The following is a 24,949-nucleotide window of genomic DNA, read 5'->3' as shown; positions in this document are numbered from 1 at the left end:
ATTTGCTTTGGCAGCATCAACAAGTAAATCAATCTACCATTACACAAACAAATCGGTTATTACATACATCAACAATCATCATTGGAGCACAGATCTACAAAAAAAGAATGTGTCACAATCTTTATGAACAACTTGCACCAGAAACAAACTACGGAGCAAGTTATGCTTACATCATCATCAGAGCTCTGATAGAATCGCAGGGATGTAGTGAGATAGCTCTGCTGTGAGGGACTGAAATCCATTCACCAGTTGTGTGTGGAAATCCTGGTCTTCTTCTCCAATTAGTCTGAAGTGTACTCGTATTGCACGCTTGCAAACAGCCATAAATTCAAGGAGGGCAGCAATAAGTTGCTGTAGCTCCTGAGAACGCAACCTGGTGGCAGGTTCACCGGACAAGAAGGCTGTGCACACGCTCAGAACGCCACTATTCACCTGCATGTGTGAAGTGTCTTCTAAGCATCGAAATCACTCCGACCTAGATAATTACTTCAAAGGGAAGACAGAAATGAACAACCGAACAAAAAAGGGAAAAGAAAATTATTGAGCTCACTTGAACTGCAACACTGCCTTGAAGTATTCTCTGCAGACTCTGGAGACGTGGCAGTTGATCTCCTTCAGAACTACGAGGCTCTTCAAGCTCATTTCGCAAGGCTGCTGTTCGAGTTTCAATCATTCCAATTGCATTCTCCACCGGGGAAAATTCAAGTGATTCAGATTTTATCACCAAGAGCCTATTGACAAGTGCCGGGAACGAGCCCTCAGTCTGAAGAACGGTCCTCCTTTTCCATTGGTCTTCCAATCCACCTTGGGTCTTGCCATTTTTTGTGAACGGAGTGTCAAATAAGAAGCGGTCGAAGACACGTGCACGGACAGTTCCGGTAGAAAGTGAAAAGATCCTCTCCCTTCTGCTTCCCAAATCTTCATCTTCCATGACTGGATCAACAGCCGTTATTTGCAGGTAACAGACTCCCGGCTGCAACTCCTCTGCCTTCACCTGTCTGGAATCAGGAATAATGTGCAAAGTATGACTACCATCCATCCTCGATTCATATATATGACTAAGTTTTTCCATTATATCACCCAAGCGCACATCACGAGGTTCTCGATAAACATATTCCTTCCGGTCCAGCTTACCAAATTTCTCACCATAAAATCCAACCCTATAGTAAGTAGCATCAGTGAAAGTAATAGGGCTTGACTCCTGCTCAAGGATTGATTCATAGATATTTGTGAGCAATGTATGACATTTAGCCAGTTGTCCATATGCCCTTCTGCTCTTATAAACTGGAATAACAAGTTCCAAAATGCTTGCACAGAAATGGTAGAGTTCAGCTTGAGAGAAAAGCTTATTTGCAAGTTGTAAGTACTTAACAGCAGAGTCAACAGTGAGCTTCGAAGCTCCGTATCCCTCAACCTCGGCTGCTGATGCCTCAGACGTGATTTCACTGCTGACCATAGGACAAATTTTACGCAAGGCTGTGACATGATCCTTGCTCCAAACACCATCATTTCTAGCAACAAGGGCCTACAACATAGAGATTCGTAGATAATGCCAAAATATGAACGAATTTGCAATAAATAGAAATCTTAATTTTAACTTCATTTTAATTTCTAATTTATTGACAGCCTTTTTCCCTTCTATGTGTTTAATTCTGGAGCAAGGCCTTTATGTACTTCAGATGGTAATCCTCCCATTTTTTGGAATTAATAGAAAATAAAGACAGTCCTGCTTCACTCATGAAATTTCATTTCTATAACACGTAAATTCAAGATTTACCATCGTTTAATGATCCCAAGTGAGAAAATGTCCAAAGTTACTATCAGATAGTCATGTTGCATAGAAGTCTATAATGGCTGCACGCAAACAATAAGATTTTCTAACCTGCATTACAACACCAGCAACAGCCACAGCACACTGCGCAGCTTCAGCCCAAGACTGCATTTCTTGATGTGCATCACACAAATGCAACAACCACATTATGTGAAGATCAGGGACAGGGGCAAATGCCATTGCAAGCTTATAAAAGCTTTCAGCCGCAGCATATCTATCCATAGACATTACCGAGGACTGCAAACAGAATAATGTTTAGATTTTAATGCAACAATTTTTTCCTTCCAGATGAAAAATAGAAACAGAAGTTGAAACAGTTAACAGTTCCTACAATCAAACTCAGTTTTAAGCCGTGAAACAACATAATTTTCATTGATTTTAAGTTAAACTAGCTTAATCATTTAAAGGGGCTGTTTGCTTTTGGTCAGCTGAACCTATCTATGCATGATTTCACTCTAAAACACCATCAGCAACTGATGTAGTTACCATCCCTGACAAAAGCAGTAGAAAGAATCCTGGTCATTGTCACCAAAAGATGAAAGTAGGTATCCGTTATCACTTCAGATGGGGCATGGTCCTGTATGATGCTTAACTGTATAATTTGAAAATTCCACCTTTTTTTGTGTTAGGATGTAACTCGTCTTAGTTGTACTGTATGTTTTAGTGACAATTTTCTGATCTAACATAGATCGCATGAAGATCATACTGGAAACCGGAAAGTAAAGGCACATATAAGATGTGAACCACAATAAACTCTCCTCTGTGCCTCACAATAATATTTATCGACAAAGATTCCCAGAAGAAGCAGACATCATTTAGACTTACCAACAGTGCATGTTCCAGACTAGCATCAAGGGCCAAAAGAAGGCTTTCAGAGAGAGATTTTACTTCTGACCAAGACAACCGATTCTCTTTAAAACTTTCTGGAGTCACCAATAGAGCATTCTCAGGAAGTCCGCATTCCTTCAAAAGGCCAGAACTCTTGACTTCATCTGCCATTTCCTCTAAAGATTTTCGAAGCCGCCTTGCTTCACCACTTCCTTCAAGTGTCCCATCAGACTTCATCTGAGTCACCTGCATGTCAGACATTAGCTCGGACAAGGTGATAGTCAGCACTACCCTTAACCTAGCAGTCTGCATGAAGTAGAATGAACTCTGCAAGAATGAAGAAATAATCAATGTCAGATTGAACAATAAAAGCAGGCCAGAGGACATAATTCCTCAGAATGCCAAAGGGCCTACCCTCACTAGTATCTGAAGCCCAATAACAGCTCTTTTTCTAATATTGTCATTTTGAAAGACAGCAAGACGAAGAAGATGAAAGGCAACTTGTTTTAAGAAACGGTCATTCTCCCTAGCCATTAGTGTTGCCCCGTGAAGATCAAAAACATGATTGAAGACAGGTAAGACAGCTTTCCAGAAAACCAGTGGTTGATTTCGGGAAAAGAAGCTCATAATTATAGATGATAAACAATCAAGTTTTCCGTAGTCAGTAGCAATGCTATGGGATGCTGCCATTGCAGAAAATTTCTCAGTTATTTCCAAAACCTGAAGACTAACAGCAGCACTCAAGTTTTCTTCCCACAGCTCCTGAAACAAGCAAGAAAACCATGAGCACCTAAAAAAGTCCAGACCGAGACCAAATAGGTAATGGGAATATCTTCTTTTTTATTTCTTGGAGAGAAACAAGATATTCTGATACACCGTACCAGTTTTTGTCGCAAAATTGGATGCAAAGATTCTCTAAGTGCTTGGGCTGAAGCACCAATCCTAGAAGATTGGGCCTGGGCCAAAGCTTCTCTCAAGGAATATGGCTGGCTTGGGGAGCTCAGTTGAGAATTCACCCTCTGCCACAAGTAACCATCTTCAGGAGTTCCCTGAGGCAGCAATAGAGCAATAAAACGGTGTACAATATAATTAGCACATGCGGCCCTCAGTATCTACAAAATTAACCTACTAGCAAACAAATGAACTTTTCGATTTACTAGCAATAGATGAAAGGACAAATATAACTCACTCTAACTTCTTGTCTTGATGCCTCAGATAAATAAGTGTTGATTGCAGGAGAAAGCTTGTCAGAATATTTAGGGGATGTAGGTCCATCACCCACGGGATTGCGAGAGCTACTGCCTATAAGCATACCATCAGCAGGCTTTCTGTGCTGTAAACATATGCAAAGTTAGCATAAGTAGACGTTAAGAAGTTAAAAGGACCAGGCTGCAGACCAACTTTCATATCACGTCTGAAAAGCTCATACTGTTCAAATTTTCCCAGCCAAAATTTAAGCCCGACAATTACAGATTTCAATATCAAGACATGAACAAAGGCTAAAATTTTGCACAATGAGAAAAAGGTGACACACTAAACACAAACAAATAAAACCTTGATACCAACATGAAGCTACCTAAACTAATAAAATCACTGAATTAACATAAAGGAAATTGAATGTTTAGCTGTAATAGCACCTCAAAATGAACTAGGCATTCCTCCATGAGTTTGAAAAATAATCTAGTCCGAGCAATGCTCTGCTGCCAAGCCTTGACAACTGATGCATCATCCAGATTTCGCACGATTTGCAAGATAACAATTAGAACTTCACGCTTTTCTGCGGCATTTAAGTTGTAAAATACAGGCATTTCATCTAGAATCTGCAGAGAGGATAAATTCACTTGCAAGAAATTTTTATGCATCGATAAATTATAAGCATACAGGTTGGAAACTTGGAATAAATGCAGCCTTATAATGCGGGTCATCTTTAACAAAATACCATTCCAAATTTTAGACTACAAAATCATATCTGGTGTCCTATTTCTAATAAAGAAGATTTGAGCAAAGATTTATGTCAAAGTACTGTTCTGTTTAGTGCTTAGACTAAAGTTTTAAAAACATACATTCACCCAATTTTCTTTCTAAACAACTTATTTTTTGTCAGCTCTGAAATTTCATAGTTCTCCATTCATACTAAAGCACAATTTAAGAAAAATGCTATAAGCTCAAGAAGCAGAAAATAGTACCATATATGTAGTTTTTTTTTTTTTTGCATGATACAAATATGATTCCAAACAGCCATGTAATTTGACACTTACCATTAGTTTGTCTCAACTTCAAGCTCATGTAGGTATAGACAATTATAATACCATTAAGATGCAAAATCAGCAATGTCACAATCTTTGCCTAATCCTTAATCATCGTCAGGCCATAAAATTACAGTACAATTTACCTGGCCAATGAGTGGAAAATATAGTTGAGCAATATACAACTTGTCTTCAGGTTTTTGATACCGAGCATCAAACTCATGCTTGCATAAAACAACCACCAAAATTCTAGCTGCCTAATCACACAAAAAGAAAAAGTTATATGCATGATTTTCTGAAACATTTGACCATATTTTATCCTAACTCACCTTAGCACGCTGAGATAAATCATCATGGTCCCAAGTAAGAAAAAGCTCTTGAATCAAGACAGATGAAAGATAGTTCCTAAATCACGATATTCACTTAGTCAAATGAAAGATCCTATCATGTCAGCTACTAATTAATTGGGGTTATGTTGGACAAACATAAAACCAAAAAATAGAACTTGGTTTTCAATAAATCGGGAGAGACAGAGAGAGAGAGAGGAAAAACTATTGTGAGTGAATCTTTGTTCTATATTAAGGTAAAATTAAGATTACTAGAAACAAACTAACATCACAAATTGAACCCTAAATAATGTCAGTTAAACATCTAGATTTTGAGCATTTACAAACAGGTGGCAAAGATGACACCCATGTGAAAACAAGCCAATGTTAACTGCCAATATAATTTAAGATTGTGGTCTTTATTTGCTATTTTAGGACCTTATTTAAGCTGAAACAATGTCATTAAGTCATTTTTATGTATTTAAAGTATAAAAATTTGTTGGCTTTATTTTCATGAGTTTAGTCGGATCTAATGGTAGTTTCCAGATTTCTAGCAGATAAAACATATTAGTCTCTGAGTTTATTTTACTTTGATCTATTTTTTATATTTTAGGTGTTGTTTAAGTCAATCTTGGAGCTTTCTTATTTTGGATTGGATCTCAAGTAGATGAAAGATAGGAATGCTAGAACTGTACAAGCAGTCATGCAACATCTTGCATTAAATGAAGAATTAGTCATGTAGAGTCACTTCTCATGATTTAGTACACCCCACCACCAACCCCCACCCCTCCATCAACAATCCCCTATGTAGGAGGTTTTTATGGTTTAAAAAATCTTTAAACACTGTATTCTACTTAACTTGGAACACACCATAAAATTGCTTCATGCACATATGTATCTTCCACTAAGAAGTTGAAGCCTTTATGCCAGCTTTACAACAGGAAGGGGCTTTTATTACAATTGATGATAGTACCAGAGCAACAAGAAAACAAAGTTACCACTAAATACATCCCAGTTATATAAGTTATCCACCCATAAAGATGGATGTTCTCCATTAAGACATAACATAAAGCAGAAATTATCTATTTACATCATGAAAGTAGTGAAAATAAAAACAGAGGAAGAAAAAGTACCTATCTGAGGGGTCTCTCCCAGGCATTTCCACAAAAAGATCATGATCACATATTATCTGCAGAAATATTAGCTTGCAATCATGCAGAACTGATTGGCATACCCCAGAAAACTTGTCCAGGTATAACGACACCTGCAACACATAAAGAAAGTGGTCATCAAAACAGGAACATGATTTCATATTTTCAGTGTCCTATACACCAGCAAAACATTCGAAAAATTCTTTTCCCTTTCCTCTCCTCTCATACATTAAACAAAACAACTCCTCATGAGTCAAGCCAAAAAATGCAAATATTAGATGGAGTACATATAAGTTGGAGTAAAATTTAAAAGAGCATAAGACATTCCAACCAGTGGCGTAACTCATTAAAAGGCAGTCTACAGATGTAGATGAACTTGAATGACTGCTTGAGAATCACCTCATTAAATTGTAAAAGTTAATGAAAACAAGATATACTCAACTCAGAGAAGCAGTAAACCACGTGTAATTTATTTATTTTCTTCAATCGGAGAGTATATCATCATCACAACAAAGACTGCTGACTAATGGACTTTTTGAGATGCTGACTCATTGCACACATGAAGGAGCCAAGCCAAATCCAAGCTTAACAACCTAAATAACTTTCAAATCTAAATTGCTAAAAAATGGACTTTTAGAGATACAGACTCACTGCAAACATGCACCAGCCTAAATTACTTTTGTAGGTTCTAAAACAGAGCAGTTGGATCTACATTAACAAAAAATATTTATAATACTAGTGATAAGAGTCATAATAGCTTCTAGACACCTGAGATTTCCTAAATTACGCAACACGTCTATTTTCAGCTCCCCACAGCATTTTTTTTTTTTTTTGATAGAAGTTGGAGGTCTCATTAAAAACTCCCTTCTTATTCGTTCACATACTAAGAAGTACGTTAACGAACATTGGAAGGAAGAAAAGAGTACCTCAAATTATATTAATAACAATACCCAATACAAAAGATTACACGAAATATCCTCCTATGGTGATAAACACCATTACAACAAACACCTTAACCTCATATAACCTCAACCAAAGTCGTAATCTAAACACCTTATTTCTAATTACACCTCCAGTAATAGAATTTAAACAACGCAACAGAACATAAAACAAAATAAAAGCAACACCTGCAACCATATAAACTAAATTAAACCACAAATAGAAAGGCAAAATCTAATTAGATTCGTCTTCTTCAGGAGCCCACGAGTTTGGCTTGAATGAAGGCTCTATCTCATGCACCATGATCTTGAAGGAGTTGTCACCCACCTTCAATTCCAACGTCGCATCAATTCTCGCACCAGCCTTTGCTAGGACTTGAATTTTTGCCCGATCAAAGGATGATGGTGATTGAAAGCTTTCGTCGATTGCTAGTAACTGACCCCAACTATCAGCAATGTTCTTGAAGGTATCCCAATTCCATGCGTGAAACGGAACACCCTCGCAAACTAACCATTCTCGGCGACACTCCAATACCAAACTCTCTGACCAAGCTTCGACTATAGAGAACCACTCTGCGAGAGTCTCTGATTTATCGTTCTTCACACTTCTCAATGAAGCAGAATCTTCGAAAATCATTAATACCGCATTTCCAGCAGCTCTCGTTAAGGAGAAGCCAATGAGGCCCTTCGCATGCATTTGTCTAGCGAGATGACTGATTTTGATGAAATTTTTACACCACCCCACTAGACAATAATTCAACACCTGAAGTTTTTCTTCATCAATAACACCTTCGACTTTATAATGCTTCTTCCTCGAATCATCTTCCATCCCGGACTTGTGGAGAACACCTGTGGAAGACTTTCTCCAATAGGATTGACGAGGTTTGAATTTAGCGAAAGAAACGCCAATTTTGCTGCCGTCGATATAAGAGCCATTCATTTTTGAGGTCGCTCTCCTTGCTTCTTCGATTGAAGCGAAGCGAATGAAACCAAAACGAACTCCTTTTGCATTTCTTTTATTTGGAATAAAAGCATCAATAACCCAACCATGGGAGCAAAAAAATGATCCAAACCTCTTCCAATGGATATTCTCTAGTAAATTTTCAACAAATAATGTGTAGCATCCATACTTATCAACATTGCACTCATTTGTGATAGATTCCCTGGTTCCATCGTGGACACCATCAACTGCTGACTTTTCGTCGCAACTCCCAGATTTAAAAGGAACATGAATACTTGGAGATGCTAAAGAGGCTGGATTTGGCAATGGCTGTACTGGAGGAACAGAAGCATCAGAATTAGAAATAATACCTCTTTTAACAACAAGATTCTTCCTTGCCATCTCAATGTGCAAAAGGGACTTCAACTTAGAATCAAAAACCATTTTCTGGAGAGCATCCTTGGCAGCAACTGCAAATTCTGCATTTGAGAAGAGAGCGAAACCCTTAGGCTTTTCTCCTTTATAACTCAAATGAGAATCTTCAAAGCCTGGAAGCCATCTCAGAAGATTCTGCAGCTCTCTCTCTTTGACATCTACAAGCAGACCCATAATGAAGATGGTACGAACCTCCTCAAGATGAGAAGGGAGAGATGACGGAGAAAGTGCGTCTGCAAAGGATGAAGGAGTTTGGCCCTTCGATTTCTGCTGGACAGAAGGGAGGATTCCAGCACCCCGCATGAAGAAAACCGTTTAAGTAAAAACAACCCAGGGACTTGACGGAACTGTTCTGTTAGCGCCCGGCGATGGAAGCTGTGACTGCCGACGATGGAGGCTGTGACTGCCGGCGATGAAGGCTGTGACTGCCGGCGAAAAAAGAAGGGAGTAGGTGATGAATAGAGTCCAACAGGTAGATATAGGACCTGAAGACAGATGAACTTCGTAGTTATCCCAACAAAAAACTAAAACACGAAAAACGCCATGGGTCTGGAAGATAGGAAAAAAATTGTAATGTTCGCAAGAAAAAGGCCAGCCCAGAGGGAAGATGTACAGGCAATGAGACGCTGGCAAAACGGAAACCACGGCGTAAAGATCTTTGACGGAGAAGAAGATGCGTCGCCAACAACTGAAAGCCGAAGGTCCTCGTCCAAGATCCACTGAGTTGAAGGCTCACCCTGACGTAATGATGCCTAGAACCGAGATGATGGCGTCGAGACGAAAAAACCTGGAAGATTTGGTGGTCAACAGCCACCGGATGTGGCGGCCGATGCGGTGACAAATGGCGGCGGTGGGTGGCGGACGGCGGCGGCGGACAACGAATGAATGTCGGAGGGGAGAATAAATTTCAAAAACGCCTGGGATATTTGAAATTTGAAAAACACCTAGGTTTGAGAAAAGCTAGAGCTTCTCTCACTAACACGTTCCTCAACATACCATTACCTGAAATTTAATTCCAATCAGATTTCCAAGATGGACCCTTACATTAGCTCCCCACAGCATTAATAGTGACTCATTGATGTTTTGAGTGGGGTGCTCATAGAGGTTTAGGTTATTGCATTCCATCTTTTGTGCCGAATCACCGGTCCTGTCTACACTTAACTGTGCTTTAGTTTGATGTTTAATTGAACTTTATTATAAAACTTTTACTAGGATTTGCTAGTGTTGGTTCTATTTTAATAGTAATACTTATTTTCATCCTGCTCCCTTGTCTTCTCAGCCTTCCAATTAATGATAACTTTCTTTCTCAGTTCTTCCCATGTCACTACACTGGTGTTGTCCATGAGTAGCCTTCAGCTTTTACATGTTTCACTCAATCAAGATTTGCATCATACAATTAGAAGATCAAAATTAGAGTTTGTAGGTTTTGACATGATTTTTATCGTAGAGAAAGAGGGGTTCATTGATAACAAAATTATATTGACAATTAGAAGGTATCAATTTCTTTAATTTGAAATATGTTATTCTTTTTATATTTCACAGTTTTTATTTTTTATGTAGACATATTTCTAGATCAATAATTTTCGGAAACATCCATCTATATAATTCCTTTTTGTCACACTATTGAAGTAATTCATTAACATTAACCATTTCTGTTTGTTTGGAAACGAAAGTTTTAGTTGTTTTAGTCTAACACATCCCATATCTAAATTAAGTTCTCTTTTGTGCTTATGAGGTATTCGGCAAAGCAAGACTTAGACTGTTTTCAGTTCTTTCTCTGTTGAAGCTTGGGTTTGCAACGTCGGAGGATTGGTGCACATTGTTCAATGTTAGGCAGACGGATTTTTTATCTTTGGGCATTCATCGAGGGTTATGGCAATTGGACAAACATTTAACTACTACAGAATCAAGCCATTACTTAGCTTCTTAAAACTTTCTTGTTTATTATACTCCAAATTTTGGTTGTCAGTGCTGATTTGATTGATACAAATGCAAACAAAGGTAATCTATAACTAAAAATTCTAATACTAGAGATGAGATGTTGATGACTTCCAGTAGTGATAATAATCAACATTGCTATTATGTTTTCCAATTTGTTTGTAGATTGTTTGATAAACAGAAGATTCACCTTTTCCTTGAGGATGTTATGTACCTTAGGAACAGCTTCTGTCAACATTTTATCACAAATATATAAATAATCCTTGTGAACTAGGAAAAGATATTCTCCTAATCCCATCTTTGACAACGTTTGATCTTTCAGATAGATTCAATTTTTAAGTTAACTTACAGTTCATCAAAATAAGAAGGATAGGCTTTATTTAGATATAAATAATAGTAATCACCAGCAGGCATGAGATCTGTTGGTAGAGTTTGAACTCTTAGATTTACTAATCAGAGATCAAAATTTTAGCAATCTCAAGTATAAAAAGAAATAGCAGAAATCCCTGATTCCTAGAACAGGAGTATTATGCAGCTTCAGAATTTTCAAATTAAAATTTTAAATTATGTGAATACTTTGGGTGTTTCTGAAAGAAGTGACAACTTAGGATCTAATCGGAGAATTGAAACAGTTAAATTTCAAATCAAAGAGGTTTTAACATGCAATGGTTAAGGGACATACTAGACTCTGAAACTAATAAGTATATAAAGCACTATGTCCAAGTTAGTACCATTGAACCCAAGCACAAACATACACTATTGAATCGAATAAAAACTTACCAATTCAAAAACTTGCCGAGGCTCAATAATAGCCAAAAGATCATAACAAAAGAATGCTAGACTGCTGTTCAATCGTTTTGCCAAGCTTAGCCCTTTCTTACAACGCTCATGAACTTCAGTTAGAAGGCAATCATACAGCTGGATGATACATCTGAACACACCCTCTTTCAACTGCATTGGGGGAACATCTTCATCTATATTAAAAGAAAGCAAAAGCTGATTTAAATTGATGATAGAATTCATAAGTTATTTTCAATTTTCTCCAACTGAACTCATTGAAGAATTAGCATTTAAAGGAATCATGTCTGAGTCTCCAAGAGCCTGCATGTGTGAGGGTTTTTCGAATGTGAGGGATTATCATACGCCAATGTAATCTTATATACCTTAATCCAAAGTTAAATTTCATGCTTTATTCATGTAATCATGCGGACTAAAATTTCAAGTAATTAAAATTACATGGTTGACTTTTGACATCATAAGAGTTTCAAGCATTAATACACGTGTTCTAAGAATGTAACAGTATGAATATAATGTTAAAGCCAATATTGACTTAAAATTTACAAGATGACGAGTTGATAGAATGTAATGAAACAGTATGAATAAAATTTTAAATCATAAGAGTACACAATAGACATCTTATTGATCTAAAATTTAATGCATGGAAGGTATGAATATAATGTTAAATCCAACATTGACTTGTTAAACCATCAATTATATAGAAAATGACAGAAATATGAAGCAGTAGGCAATTACTATAACATATAGAGAGATTATAAACACGTGCGCCTATATGCCTACACATATGCGTAGGTCGCTGTGTGAGCAGGTTTAAATACTTAATGTAAAATAAGCCTACCTAATGGAAGGCTATGATAGAAAAGACGTGTTTGCTCCAATGCCATTGACTTAACAATTAGCTCAAGAAAAAACCAAGCCATTGCCAGCACATCATCATATACTGGTCCAACACGATAACCCTTAGCCTGCAGAACAACATCTAATTACAAACTATTGAAGGAAAAAAGCACTAAAAAGTTACAGTTTCTAAGCCAAGGCCATCGGAGAATTACAAGTAGCAATGACTCAAGATTACTATAAAAAGTTATTAAATCAGCAAAAGATTGAACTTTCAAGAATTTATAGATTTCTTTAATGAATTTCCCAATGAAAAACGTTGAACAGGTTGATTCTTATTGAGGAAGTAGAATATATTCCAAGTCAGAGGATTATCTTGGAATCGGATTCTACTAGTGCTTTGAAGTGGATTAAAAATCCGAAGCTATGTACTCCTATTTTTCAGTCCTTGGTGAGGGATATAGCTACTCGTGTGGAAGGAAAGGGTATTATCACAAGGCATATTACGAGAGCTGCAAATTGGGAAGCGGATGAGTTAGCTAAAGTTGGTATAGGTTGAGTTATAGGTTATGTGTAGTGATTAAAGGTGATGTGCCTGGGTTGTTATTCTTAAGATTCTTAAGAGAGTTTTGGGTCATGTGTTATGTAATCAGTGTTATGTATTAAGTGTTATGTTGTAAGCAGTTAGATGTTTAGGTTTGGAGGTGTATTATTGTTTTTTTTATAGGAAAGCAGGCCTCGTTAAAAACCCTCTTCATGATTAATGGAGCATAAAGTGCTCCTTAATCAGCGGAAGGAGGAAAAGAGTGCCTTAGGATTCATTAATAACCGAAAAATACATAATGTTTAAAAACCAACATAATCACTCCCTTTACAATAACCAACCCAAAGACTAATTTAGCTTAATGACAACAGTGAACTAGCCAATATCAGCCTTAGCTAAGCTATCAGCCTCAACATTGGTTGTCCTAGCAACCCATTTAATAATACCATTCAAATCTCTTAACATTGTAACAATGTCTTTCACTAAGTTTAAGTAGACACAGGGACAACGATCATAATACTTGATCCACTCCACAGCTAGTTTACTGTCTGATTCCACAATTAAACGTTCCTTAAACCGCTGGTGAAACGATTCAAAGAAAATTAAGCCCCTCTTCACTGCCAAAAGCTCAATCAACACGGGAGGACCTGGACCAGCAACCTCTTGGAAAGAACCCACCACCGAGCCATCCTCAACTCTAAGAATGCCCCCAACACCACTCTTCCTCCAATCTCCATTCACTGTTGCATCCACGTTAAGTTTAATAAAGCCCTTTGGAGGAGGAGACCAAGACACAATTTCAATGATAGAACTCCTTGACTTAGAGCAACAATCCCCAAGAGATGGATCAGTAATGAGAGAGTCCTTTAGAATAGAAACCTCCTTGAAGTTAGCTAAGAACCAAGTAGCCAGCCTACATCTTGCCAAAAAAAAAACAGATCAATCTGATCTAAACTTCCCCCATCAAACATAATATCATTCCTATATTTACAGATAGTCCATAGAACCACTCCCGGAATAAAGGACCAAATTTTAGAATTAGGCACCATCTCTTCCCAAGCTAACATAAAACTCTGAGCATTGGCCTGCAAAACCGAACAAACTCCCCAAAATTTCAAAAATTTATTCCATAGGGTCCATGCCACAAAGCAAGTAAAAAATACATGTGTAGAAGATTCAGCCTCCATTTTACATAGGGGACATGCCACATCTACAATAGTTGAAACTCCTCTCCTTTGAAGTTCTTGTTTAACTGGCAATCTTTGATACACCACCTGCCACATAAATACCTATGTCCTTCATGTTACGAGTGTAACATGTAGGATATGAAGGGGGTTTTTAATGAGGCCTATTATTCTATCCAAAAAAAATCAGTCTGAATGTCATATGACTACAATATAGCATCTCTTTTTTTACAAAAGTATTCAAACAAAATCTTATCAGGTACTTTATTTTCGACATTGCAATTATTTTCGACAAGTTTATTGGAGGTTGGTGAATAAGTAAATAAGTGAAGTTGGTTGCAACTGCCACGATTTTTGTTGAGATTGATTTAGGAGGGTTTGATGCATAAGATAAGGAAGAAAGATTGGTAGGTGCGGCAATGGTTTGGTTTTGTTCAATTAAAGGGTCTACATTCGTAATCTACCATAGGGTTACCAACCTATTTACCAGCACTTATTTTATCCATTCCTTCACGCAATTCATCTAACATTTGGGTTTTAGTTTCATGAACATGCTGCAACATAAAATTTAATATATGTTCTATCTCGGTTTGCATATGCTCGAGCTTCTTGCATATTTCATCTTCTCACCACTCTGCTGACCATTGTTTTGTCATTACGGAGGATTGTTGGCTCTGAATACCAAATTGTTACAATCATGTCTTGGGATTGATAGTTCAACTCATCAAAGGGAGGCTAAAACCTTAGGACTCGTTAAAGAGAGACCCATATCTCTATATAGGATTTTGATAAATATTCTACTTAACTTTTATAATTCCATAGGTCTCTTTAAATAAGATTACAGTAATTAAATAAAGTAAACAAAGTCCTACCGAACACAATTTCTATTTTAAGAGTCCTAAAACAACTTTATTCAAAAAGTCCCGTCTAATATCTTCTCTTGAGAGTCCTACCTAACAACTACTACATGCCCACATAGAGAAACCTGGGTATCGGAGTATGGTGAATAGCTTGGGTGATATAGGAATTCAGAAATTATGCAATCAGAAATTCTGATTAAGAATATAAGTAAAAAGAGGAAACATACACATTATTGAGTTTTACCAATACAAGAGGATATCAAAGAAAGTTTGCACGTTAGTAGGCATTACCTTACTACGAGCTAAGCTACCCCACACAGTAGACAAACCCGGATAAACTGGGGGTTGACGACCACCAAAGTCATCAAAAGCATAATCTACATAGTTAACTAGAGAACGATTTCTTTCAGCATCATCAATTGACTCTTGCTGCACCCTGCAAACACAAACAAAATATTACTGTATATTGTAGATAAGATTTTTTTTATTATTTTGTAAATAGTTTGCTAGTTAGTTTAGGACATATCTCCTAGTTTATCTCTAATTTAAATTTTAAATAGAATTTGAATTAGGTTAGACTACTTGTACAAAAGAGGTCCTTAAAAAAGGATGAGGACTCTCTTCTTTTCTGTAACCCAAGTTAAGAAATAGATATCAGAATTCTATTTCTCCAAAACTACAATTACACATGGTAAAAGAAAAAAAATCAATAAAAAGACTGGAACAAAGACTGTTATTTCTTTGCATGGCAATGATTAGAAGTTTATTGAGTTAGTTAAGATAAACCTTCAAGAATATATTAAAGACTTGGAACGTAAATAATATGACAGTGGTAATTTTTGTTTTAAAATTGTTAATTGTAATAATATATCACCTAACCATCAGTAAATCAGATAAAAGAGCATACCTGGTCAGGATATTAACCATGGCTCTGAATGCAGCAACCTGAAGCAACGAATTAAGAAGAAATTGCAGCATATTCGGTAAGTAAACTGGTATAACAAGGAGAAGCTAAATGATCATAGGGTAGAGGAAAGCTTTGAGGGAGATGGGGCACAAATGTTTTATTTGTGGACAGATAAAAGATGGAAGTTGAAACCTGAAGGGTCTCTCCACCATTCCCTATAAGATGGAGAAGCATATTCAGAATCGGATGAAGAAACTGAAGCAAAGCGGTGGAATCAACATTCTTTAAGCTGTTAATTGCCTGCAACACATTAATCATTTCAAGTCATCGATACATAACTATGTAATGCAATATTGAGAATATTCGCTATGCAGGATATTTGCCATTTTTGCATGAGATGCAAAATGAGAAACAGTATCTGCCTGATTTCGAAGCTTAAAAAACCTTCATAACTCCTTTTTGGGGGAGGGTGGGGACAGTGGTTATAGAACAGATGTAAGAACATGTATACATATAGATTTGTTCACCTTTATTTTCCTGCACAGTACAACTGCAATGTGGCTATTCTAGTTTATGATTATAACCGTTATCATTACAACCTCTATTTATCGTTGTACTAACATGGAAACTAACATAGACTACTCACTATGGCAGCAGATACAAGGCACATAGTAACAGTTTTCACCTAGACATTTTTCTTTCTAGTTAGTTTAAGAGTATTTGCTTTTATTTTGACCTAGGAAGGAAGGATTCACACTGAGCTCTCTAGGAACACAATACGTGAACCTATCATCCAATCAAACACACAGAAGAACTTGCTTTAGAAATTAAATATATATAGTTTTAAATTGCTTGCCACCATAGACAATAGCATATAATTGAAATTTCAGAAATAATATTAATAAACCATTCATTGACTTTATATTTTAATTGACCATAGAAATTAGTATTTCCAAAAGCAATATTCCAAATAAACTAGATAGACATTGATTATGAAAAATGTTAATAAAATACAATTTATTTATCAATAAACATAACAAATTAAATTGACATAAAAATTCATGAATGGATCCAAAATCAATAAACTAAATTTTTAGCATATCAAATCAAATAATAGTTATGCATCTCAGTCAACAATGTCCACCTTACAACAAAATAGTATTCAAATAAATAAAAACCAAGTTATGCAACAATTAGGCTAGAAAAAAATGGGTTAGAAAAAAGAGATAGGCAAACATGGTGGTGAGACAATAAGCATAAAACAAAAGTACCTCCAAAAGTTCAGAACCCCAAGGTGGGCTTGTACGAAGAGTGTGTCTATCATACTCGAGAAAGAAATCTCTGATGCGCTCATTAATGGGGTACAGAGATGAACAAAGTCTTAAGCGCAATTTGAAAACATTTTTTCCATCTTCCAAATAATCCAATCTCTCCTATGAAGAAAAGGAAAAGTAATGAATTTGTAACATCAGGTTCCAATGCCAAGAACCCAATGAGAAAACACACCACAATGACAATAGTAACTGAAGAAAAAATCACAGTTAAAAAGAACAAAACTTCCCACCAACTATAGCATCCAATACCAATAATACCAGAATAAAATAAAGCAACAAGCTTGTCCTCTAACACAAGCAGGAAATTCCCATTTACATTAACCAAATATACAAGAAAAAGCAAACTTACTTAAGCAACTGAATAATCCAGTATCACACATGCAATCAAGACACTATAGCTATTTGATTCACAACAGAAGGACAGGGAAAATCCAAAACAAAAGTACAACAAATAGATTGATTATAAACACAATGAGAATATCTCAATTCTCATCAAACTGCACTATAGAAAAGGATAAGAGTGGGTATGGTATTGATTACTTGATCTTGCAAAACATACCTTGCTAGAATCCAGGAGATAATGCGGAACCAGTTCTCTCATTATTGGTAAAGAAATTTCAGATCTCAATCTGAATTTAAAAAAATATATATCAAATTGTGGAATTAGTGAAGCCGTTGAACAATGATGAAATTGATATGAATAAAACATTCATCCCAAAATAAACAAATAAACAAACCTTTGCCCCTAGATAAAATAAAAATCAGTCACATAAACCATTTGATTTTTCACAAAAGGTGAAGCAGTCGTTCTTTATCCAAAATAAATGATAATGGTTGATTAATGACCCAAAAAATAACAATACCAAACATTTAATACTAAACTAAAAACCAGAAAACTAAGTAGTGATCCCATTTCACGGCTGATTACCATGATTTTAATAGATTTCTCATTTCCGATTTCAAGAGAACTTTTTAAAAAAAGAAGCTGAAATCGAGCATATACATACTGGGCATAGGTGGATAATGGAAGTGATGCATATCCGATAACTACCTGCCAAATGAACAAATTGAATGACTCTTCCCACAAACTTCATACAAAAAAAAAAAGAAAGGGAAGGAACTGAAAGCTCAATAATAGCTCCTTTTAATATAGAATTTTAAGAGGGAAAAGTACAATTCAACACTAAAATAAAAATGAAGTCCAAGCTATCATTACTTCCCAAACATAAATTCATGTAGAACTTACTGGTTTTGGAGCTTCAAGTTTAGTTTGAAGATCAACATGGAAGAAAGTAAATAACAGGTGATGAGATGGTGTCCAGACGGCAGGAAGTGAAACTTTTATCTCATCATGATAGCAGGCAACTCTAGCACCAACAGCGACTTGTGTGTGAGCATATTTCTGCAGCAATGAACCACGCTCCCTTGGATGCATTGCCTGGTTGTATTAGTTAAACCAAATAAACAAGTAAGATAAATATAGAGAACTGTATGCTAAATATCAATCAACACATTTACCTCTAAGGGCTGCCTACGAGCATCAGTATCATCCTTTCTTAGCTCCACTTGTATGAACAGATTCTTTTTCCGGCTTAAATTCACAGTTAAGGGATACACATATAGACAATGAAAAAGCTGCAAGAATGGCTCATTTCTCATTGTTGTCCGGAAGTCAAAAGCTTGGAACTGTCAGAAGAATTACAATAGTAATTTAGATTAAATGAGTTCTACACAAATAGCAATAACAGATATAAAATAAAATGAGTCATGATATACCAGTCCTAAAGATGAGATTCTCAAATGCACAAATAAGGACCTAAATAGCAAAAAATAACATTACAAGGAGCATTTAGTTTGCAAGATAGCAATAAGATCCACAAGGGACAGTAAGGATTACCGATATCACACTAAAATTTATCCAAAATAACCTAAAAGCAGACCCTGCACTTAGTAGTATTACAGAATATGAAAAAATAATGAACAAAACATAGACTAATATCTTCCTATGAGCTGTTAAAGATGACAAATAGAGCAATCATATTCTCAATGATAAGAAGTAAGGTTCATCAATATCTTCCTATAAGCTGTTAAAGATGTAACGGTTAGCTGGTATGCAAATGAAACCCAAAGAATAAAAGCAAAGATAAAGGTTAACTGCTTACATCGTCTGCACAGATATCAAGATTTCCATGGGTATTAGAACCGTTTCCAGAAACATCTTTCCCATCAAGTGCAATCCACTTGGAGTTGCTAGTCTGAGGTCCATCCAAACTGTTTCCAGGACTCTTCGAAAACATTATATCAGCAATAGGGTCCCCGGCATCCAAGGAATCATTTGTTACACTGCCACCTTCTGATATGTTATCCATCTCAGCAAGAGCAGTCTGGTGCTTCTCAATTTCCAATTTCAAAACACCTTTTACAGGTTTATGTGCCTTCCGTTTAGGATCCTATCATATAAGAAGAGATGGAAAAGAAACAGAATTAGAAGATAATTATGTACATAGAAGATATAGAATAACATAATATCTAGACAAATTTTGACAGAATACAAGGATTAATCGACTAATGAACAGGTTATAGATGCTATGGATATGATTGTAGAAATACCAATATATAAATAATAGCTCATGCATCACAAAGGCCCTAAAATTGAAGTGAGCACAATTGTCATTGGCAAATTAGAGAAACAGCCCACTTGATTGACCAGCAATATACAGTTGTGATATGCTTAAAAAACCTTGAGATTACCCATGGCAAAACAAGCATAAAGGACTTCAATTTTTTTGAGTCATCTAACTGTCTAGAGAGCAGCCCCACCATTCTTGGGATGGTTAATGTGGAGCAAAAGGAATAATAGGGCCTGTTAGGTAGCTTGCATGGACAGGCCAAGAGGCATAGTGGTATAAATGAGTATCTTCAAAACCTTCCGTTAGGCACAATTTGTTTTAAAAAAAATTCCTTGTTGAAGGACAATATCTTATGAAGAAAATATGCTTCCCAAAAGAAAATTATATTCTTAACAAACTACCCTAAACCCTTTCCATTAAAAAACTACCCAATTTATTCAGAACAAAACGCATAAAAGCAACTAAACAATACCTGAAGTGACTCTTCGGTATAGCTTTCTTTTACTTTTTTCAGATTAGATATTTCAACAATAACAGAACTACTGCTTGAGCAACCCAGCTTCCCATCTGATGTGACCTTAGCAATGGACTCAAAGGCACCCTCATGATAACTAGAACCAGACATGCTGGGAGCAAGAGGGCTACTAGGAGAAGCAGATCCACCAGAAGCTGCAGTGATGCTGTTATCAAATAAAGGAACAATGGCCCAGGAGAAAGACTCTCTGTAAGGCATTATACGGGACCACACCTGCAGCTTCTGCCTCTCTCTCTCAGTTAAGTGCACCTGTTTGAACAGAGGAAGAGAAAACATGAAATATAAGTGTTCAATTTAAGCAATCCCAAGTTCTCTTAGTGCAGATAATGCACCTTTTTCTCCCATAATTTAAACCCTAGACAAAGATTATTTTTTTTTTTGATAGAAATAGGATAGGCCTCCTCGTTAAAAACCCCCTTCTTAACCTCCATGTTACAACAATAACATGAAGGACATAGGAAGGAGGAAAAGCGTGCCTAATAATTCATTAATACCAGAATAATACAAAGCCAACTCCTCAGAGGTTCTGTTACAACATAAGACTTAAAAGCCAAACAAAGAACATAAATAACCAACTCAATAGTCATACAACCGAGTCAATACCCTAAAATTCAACCTATTCCTTCTTTAGCTAATTTATCCGCTTCCCAATTAGCAGCTCTCAAAATATGCCTAACAACTACACCTCTACTCTCCACAAAGACAAAGATTATTAGTATTTCTTTCAAGGCAATCGAGCTGATAACCTTTCAACTGCAAATGATGTGGGTTCTTTTTTGCTCTTTGTGCAACGAGAACAATCAATAAGCTTCCTTTTTACTATAACATAGCATGCGGCCAAACGACTAATCTACGTGCACCATTCAGTATAAAAACTAAAAAGCCAGATTTATTTCCTCAGATGAAGCCCATTTTAGAAGTGTGTTCTATAACTGAATCAATTCATTCTCTTTAGAATAAGCAGGTATTTGGCGCGGCATTTTGAAAGACCCTCTCCGATAGAAGAACAATGAAGGAGACTGGTACTATGAGAAAACTAACACAGGAAGCTCATGTCATGTCAACTTTCACCATTACAAATTGAGCCATCATTTTTAGTAAACTTTAAACATAAGATGGATGCTAAAATTTAAACTTTAATGAAGACTTTGTTTTCCCCGTTTACAGTATGACTTCCAGAATTATTGCATAACAGCTTTCTAAAGCCTATAATGGTTCTAACTCAAGTTTTCCAAATACTATTTCCACTTTCCTCCATAGCACTTCTAGAACAGCTGTACTCATATACCACTTCTGTTAAACCATCAACTGAGCCAAACAGACTACAAACTTAGATCAAGCACCAAGAAAGCACAGAGAAACTCATATAACACATGTAAAGACATTGATTTCTTCAGGTCAAAAGAATCTAGTCCAAAATGAGGAAGTGATAAGGAGGGTTAAAAGCATTCCTGATAACGCATAGAAAAAAGTAAAGAAATAAAATCTTGAATTCCGGAAGCTAAAATAAAAGGAAGGCAGAGGGACAGGTGTCCATGCAAATACCGGTTCTTTACGTGAATAAACTGAAGGGGTTACACCGCCTTCTTCTGTTGCAGGTTTCTCTAACTGGATTAGCAAACAGACTGATGCTGAAGGAGCATCTAAGTAGAATATTCCACGAGGTTCCAAAGTCACTTTAGCCTGTCAAAAGTGCAACAAAAAGGAAAAATTTTCAGTCATCTTTTATTGAGAATGGTCTCATTACTAGATAAAAAAAGGGCATAAATGTCATCATTGCTTACATCCTGCATTTCACTTGGTAGCACAGAAAAATAAAAATCTTCTGATAATTTTTCTCTTCTCTCCCTATTATATATGCAAATGGTTCCATAGAATGGCTCTGTGAGAAAAAGAGAGTTATCTAAGCCAGAAACCAGGAAACCATAAAAAAATGAAAGTAAAGTAACAACATGATAACGAATCCTTCAAATATTGGGATGGAAATCTAACCAACAATTCCAGCTTGAAAGGAAAGGGATAGAACTTTGACAGAGATCTTCAATCCACTAGGGTCAACCATCCCAAGAGAGAATGGGTTATTCAATGAGAAATTAATCTAAGGAAACCAATAATTCCCGAGTAAAAATTCTTATGGTGGCAATAAGATTCGAACCTTCCATAGTGTGTGGTAGGGGTTTCTGGGATCCTTTGGCCAAATATCATTGACCTTTCATTTCCCCAGTCAAAAGCGGGTTCGTAAGCTGGGAGGGGAGACTGACCAAGATGCTACAAACATATCACAATTTTGAAAGAAAATTACCACTGAAGGAAATAAAAGAGCCTGCATGAGCTAACAAAGTAGGAGAGAAGAAAATAGTAAGAAAATGTTCAAGCAGATCAACCCTTGTAGCATTAGCGTTGGGAGATTGCCTTCCTGGGGAACTTGGCAAGTCATCATCAGTAGCATCTTCAGCCTTAATTTGTCTAGCACTGGCAAGCTGCATTTCTGCAAAAATATAGCAAATCCAGAGCAAATAAGATGCAAATTAGTATATGAATATTTCTTCAAGAAAAAGCACCTGCTAACTAGAATCTCACCAGTCTCAATATCAGTATCTGGCCCTTCAAAAATCTGATTCTGGAATGAATCAGGATTGATGCTTTCGTAGTGGCCATATTTGTTATCATCTTTAATCCAATCGCTTCTATAGCACTGAATGAGTTCAGTTAGATGCGGCCACTGCTCCAAATTGTCATCAAGCTGAGTGCAAGAAAACAGCACAAGAAAATCACCTCTTTTAATACGCATAACATAAATATAATTTACACTATCTAATCTAACAGACAGTATGCCTGTATGAGGGTTTACACTTAATGTTACTATTTAATAAATAAGAAACATTGTTTTTATCTTCCTAGTTCTGAGTAATTTGTTCAGGTAAGTACAAAACTAAATGTATATATAAATAAATGCAATATGTAAGAGACGAAGAGAGAATGAGTGACCAAGGGATCCAGCTTGAGATGAGCTAGCGAATGTCGAGGTATTCTCCGAAAGCGATATCCACCGCTCCCGTTGCCATTGCTAGCAACATTGCCATCCATTACACCAGATTCTGCATTTTTACAAAGAGAAATTAATCATCAAAAGCATGAATCAGCCAAAATGCAGTGTCAATTCTGCAGATCTGAAGCAAAAACACGGTGCTCTGGCAAATGAGAGAGGGGGGAAGAATACCTAAAGCCAACGGATCGATTAGCTACAACAAAACAATAGATCTGGTAGGAAAGGCTGAACCCGCAGCTATGCGAATTGGGGCGTAGAGAGCAGGGGAGAGAAGCACGGACGCACAACAAAAAACAGGAGTCAATATCAGTCTCAGATCCGCAAATAAGAACTGTCTTTTTATCTCATTCATTTCCCCGCTCCCGGTTCTGTTCTCGTTTCGTCGCGCTGCTATTTTAATTTGAGGCAAGTACACTAGAAGTCACTACAAAATGGTCATCGCATTTATCAAAATATTACTAAATGGTCACCACAATATTATAATAAGTGTAAAAAATCAATAAATTTAATCATTATTGTAACGTTTGATAAAAAATGAATAACCATTTTGTAGTATTTTAATAAAATTTAATGATTATTTTACAATAATTTGATAAGTTTAACAATTATTTTGTAACTTTTGAAAAATTAGTGATCAACATGACTATTCATGGAACTTTGGTATACCATGCCCTTTATTTTCCCTTCTTACAATTTCACTGGATATAATTTTTAAGTGAGATGTACGGATCAAGTGACTTCAATAGTTAAAGGGATGATTATTATCCCTTAAGATTATAGGTTCGAATGAGTGTATGAGTATTCATTGTCATTTTTTTTTTAGAATGAGAAAATTGATAGCTTATGTACTAAAGTTAAACAAAACAAATTTATATACTGAAATGATAAATGAGTATAGTTCAAGGGTCAAAATGAGCATTAACCCCATATGAACAGTCAAATATGATTGTTTAAACTCAAGTCTAAAATGGTAAAACCAAATGTATCTAACCATGGTGAAGCATTAAAGACAGTCGCGGATTTTTGGAGCTATAGTTTGAGGAGGCCTAGTCAAATTTTTTAGAAGTCTGGTCAAAACTTTTAAAATTTTAAGAATTTTAATAAGATTTTAAAAAAATTATACATGTGTTTATTTGAAAAATGTAAAAAAATAGAGGTTTAATAAAAAAGGGTAAAGTATAGTAATGGTCACCAAACTTTTCTAACGCTTGCATTTAGGTCTCCTAACTTTTAAAACTTGCAATACAATCCTCTAACATTTAGTATGTTTGCAATATGGTCCCAACGTAATCGGTCTTTTGACGTCGTTACACTGCCGTTACCTGTATCTAACATTGCACCTTGAATCGTTGATGGTCCCGATAGTCCCTTGGTCGGGTCTTCTCTCAATGGACCCTTACTCAAGTCAACACCTCCTCATAATTCAAAGTTAGATTAGAATTTCCCATGCATCCCCGATTGAGAAGTTGCACTGGAAATGAAAAGAGAGAAGCGAAAAAGGAAAATCGAGATTGAAAATGAATTTGGGGTTTAGAATGAAATTGAGGATTGTGTTGCAAGTTTTAAAAGTTATGAGACCTAAATGCAAGCTCTTGAAAAGTTCAGTGACCATATTGCAAACGGACTAAATGTTGAAGG

General features: G+C 36.3%; 1 protein-coding gene and 1 long non-coding RNA gene across 4 annotated transcripts; one reads left to right on the top strand and one right to left on the bottom strand.

The window, feature by feature from the left end:
* Positions 1 to 12: 12 nt before the first annotated feature.
* LOC120215975 (guanine nucleotide exchange factor SPIKE 1) lies at positions 13 to 23,668 on the bottom strand. Of its 3 annotated transcripts, none has more exons than XM_039213504.1 (31): positions 23,483 to 23,668; positions 23,251 to 23,360; positions 22,843 to 23,005; positions 22,629 to 22,750; positions 22,418 to 22,530; positions 22,255 to 22,310; positions 22,047 to 22,144; positions 21,808 to 21,945; positions 20,200 to 20,511; positions 19,260 to 19,547; positions 18,616 to 18,783; positions 18,344 to 18,535; positions 18,105 to 18,148; positions 17,657 to 17,726; positions 17,035 to 17,196; positions 15,956 to 16,063; positions 15,764 to 15,801; positions 15,148 to 15,292; positions 12,270 to 12,396; positions 11,414 to 11,607; positions 6,365 to 6,495; positions 5,235 to 5,310; positions 5,052 to 5,162; positions 4,297 to 4,479; positions 3,849 to 3,992; positions 3,541 to 3,714; positions 3,074 to 3,421; positions 2,657 to 2,986; positions 1,883 to 2,068; positions 551 to 1,525; positions 13 to 432 (listed from the first exon to the last, which is right to left on the bottom strand). In XM_039213504.1, the coding sequence occupies exons 2-31, from the start codon at positions 23,347 to 23,349 to the stop codon at positions 178 to 180; spliced, it is 5,550 nt and encodes a 1,849-aa protein (XP_039069435.1). In that variant the 5' UTR covers positions 23,350 to 23,360; positions 23,483 to 23,668; the 3' UTR covers positions 13 to 177. The 3 variants fall into 3 exon arrangements, with proteins under 3 accessions (XP_039069435.1, XP_039069436.1, XP_039069437.1); XM_039213505.1 differs by having other exon boundaries at positions 22,647 to 22,750; XM_039213506.1 differs by lacking the exons at positions 22,843 to 23,005; positions 23,251 to 23,360; positions 23,483 to 23,668 and having other exon boundaries at positions 22,418 to 22,534; positions 22,651 to 22,750.
* On the top strand, positions 22,867 to 23,437 carry LOC120215976. The gene is made up of 2 exons (XR_005525011.1): positions 22,867 to 23,009; positions 23,255 to 23,437. It is a non-coding gene; the product is annotated as an uncharacterized LOC120215976 (long non-coding RNA).
* Positions 23,669 to 24,949: the final 1,281 nt, after the last annotated feature.

This window comes from Hibiscus syriacus, unplaced genomic scaffold, assembly GCF_006381635.1.
Source record: "Hibiscus syriacus cultivar Baekdansim isolate YM2019G1 unplaced genomic scaffold, ASM638163v2 tig00110156_pilon, whole genome shotgun sequence".
In the NCBI taxonomy this organism is placed as follows: Eukaryota; Viridiplantae; Streptophyta; class Magnoliopsida; order Malvales; family Malvaceae; genus Hibiscus; species Hibiscus syriacus.
This window is presented reverse-complemented; position numbering and strand designations above follow the sequence as displayed.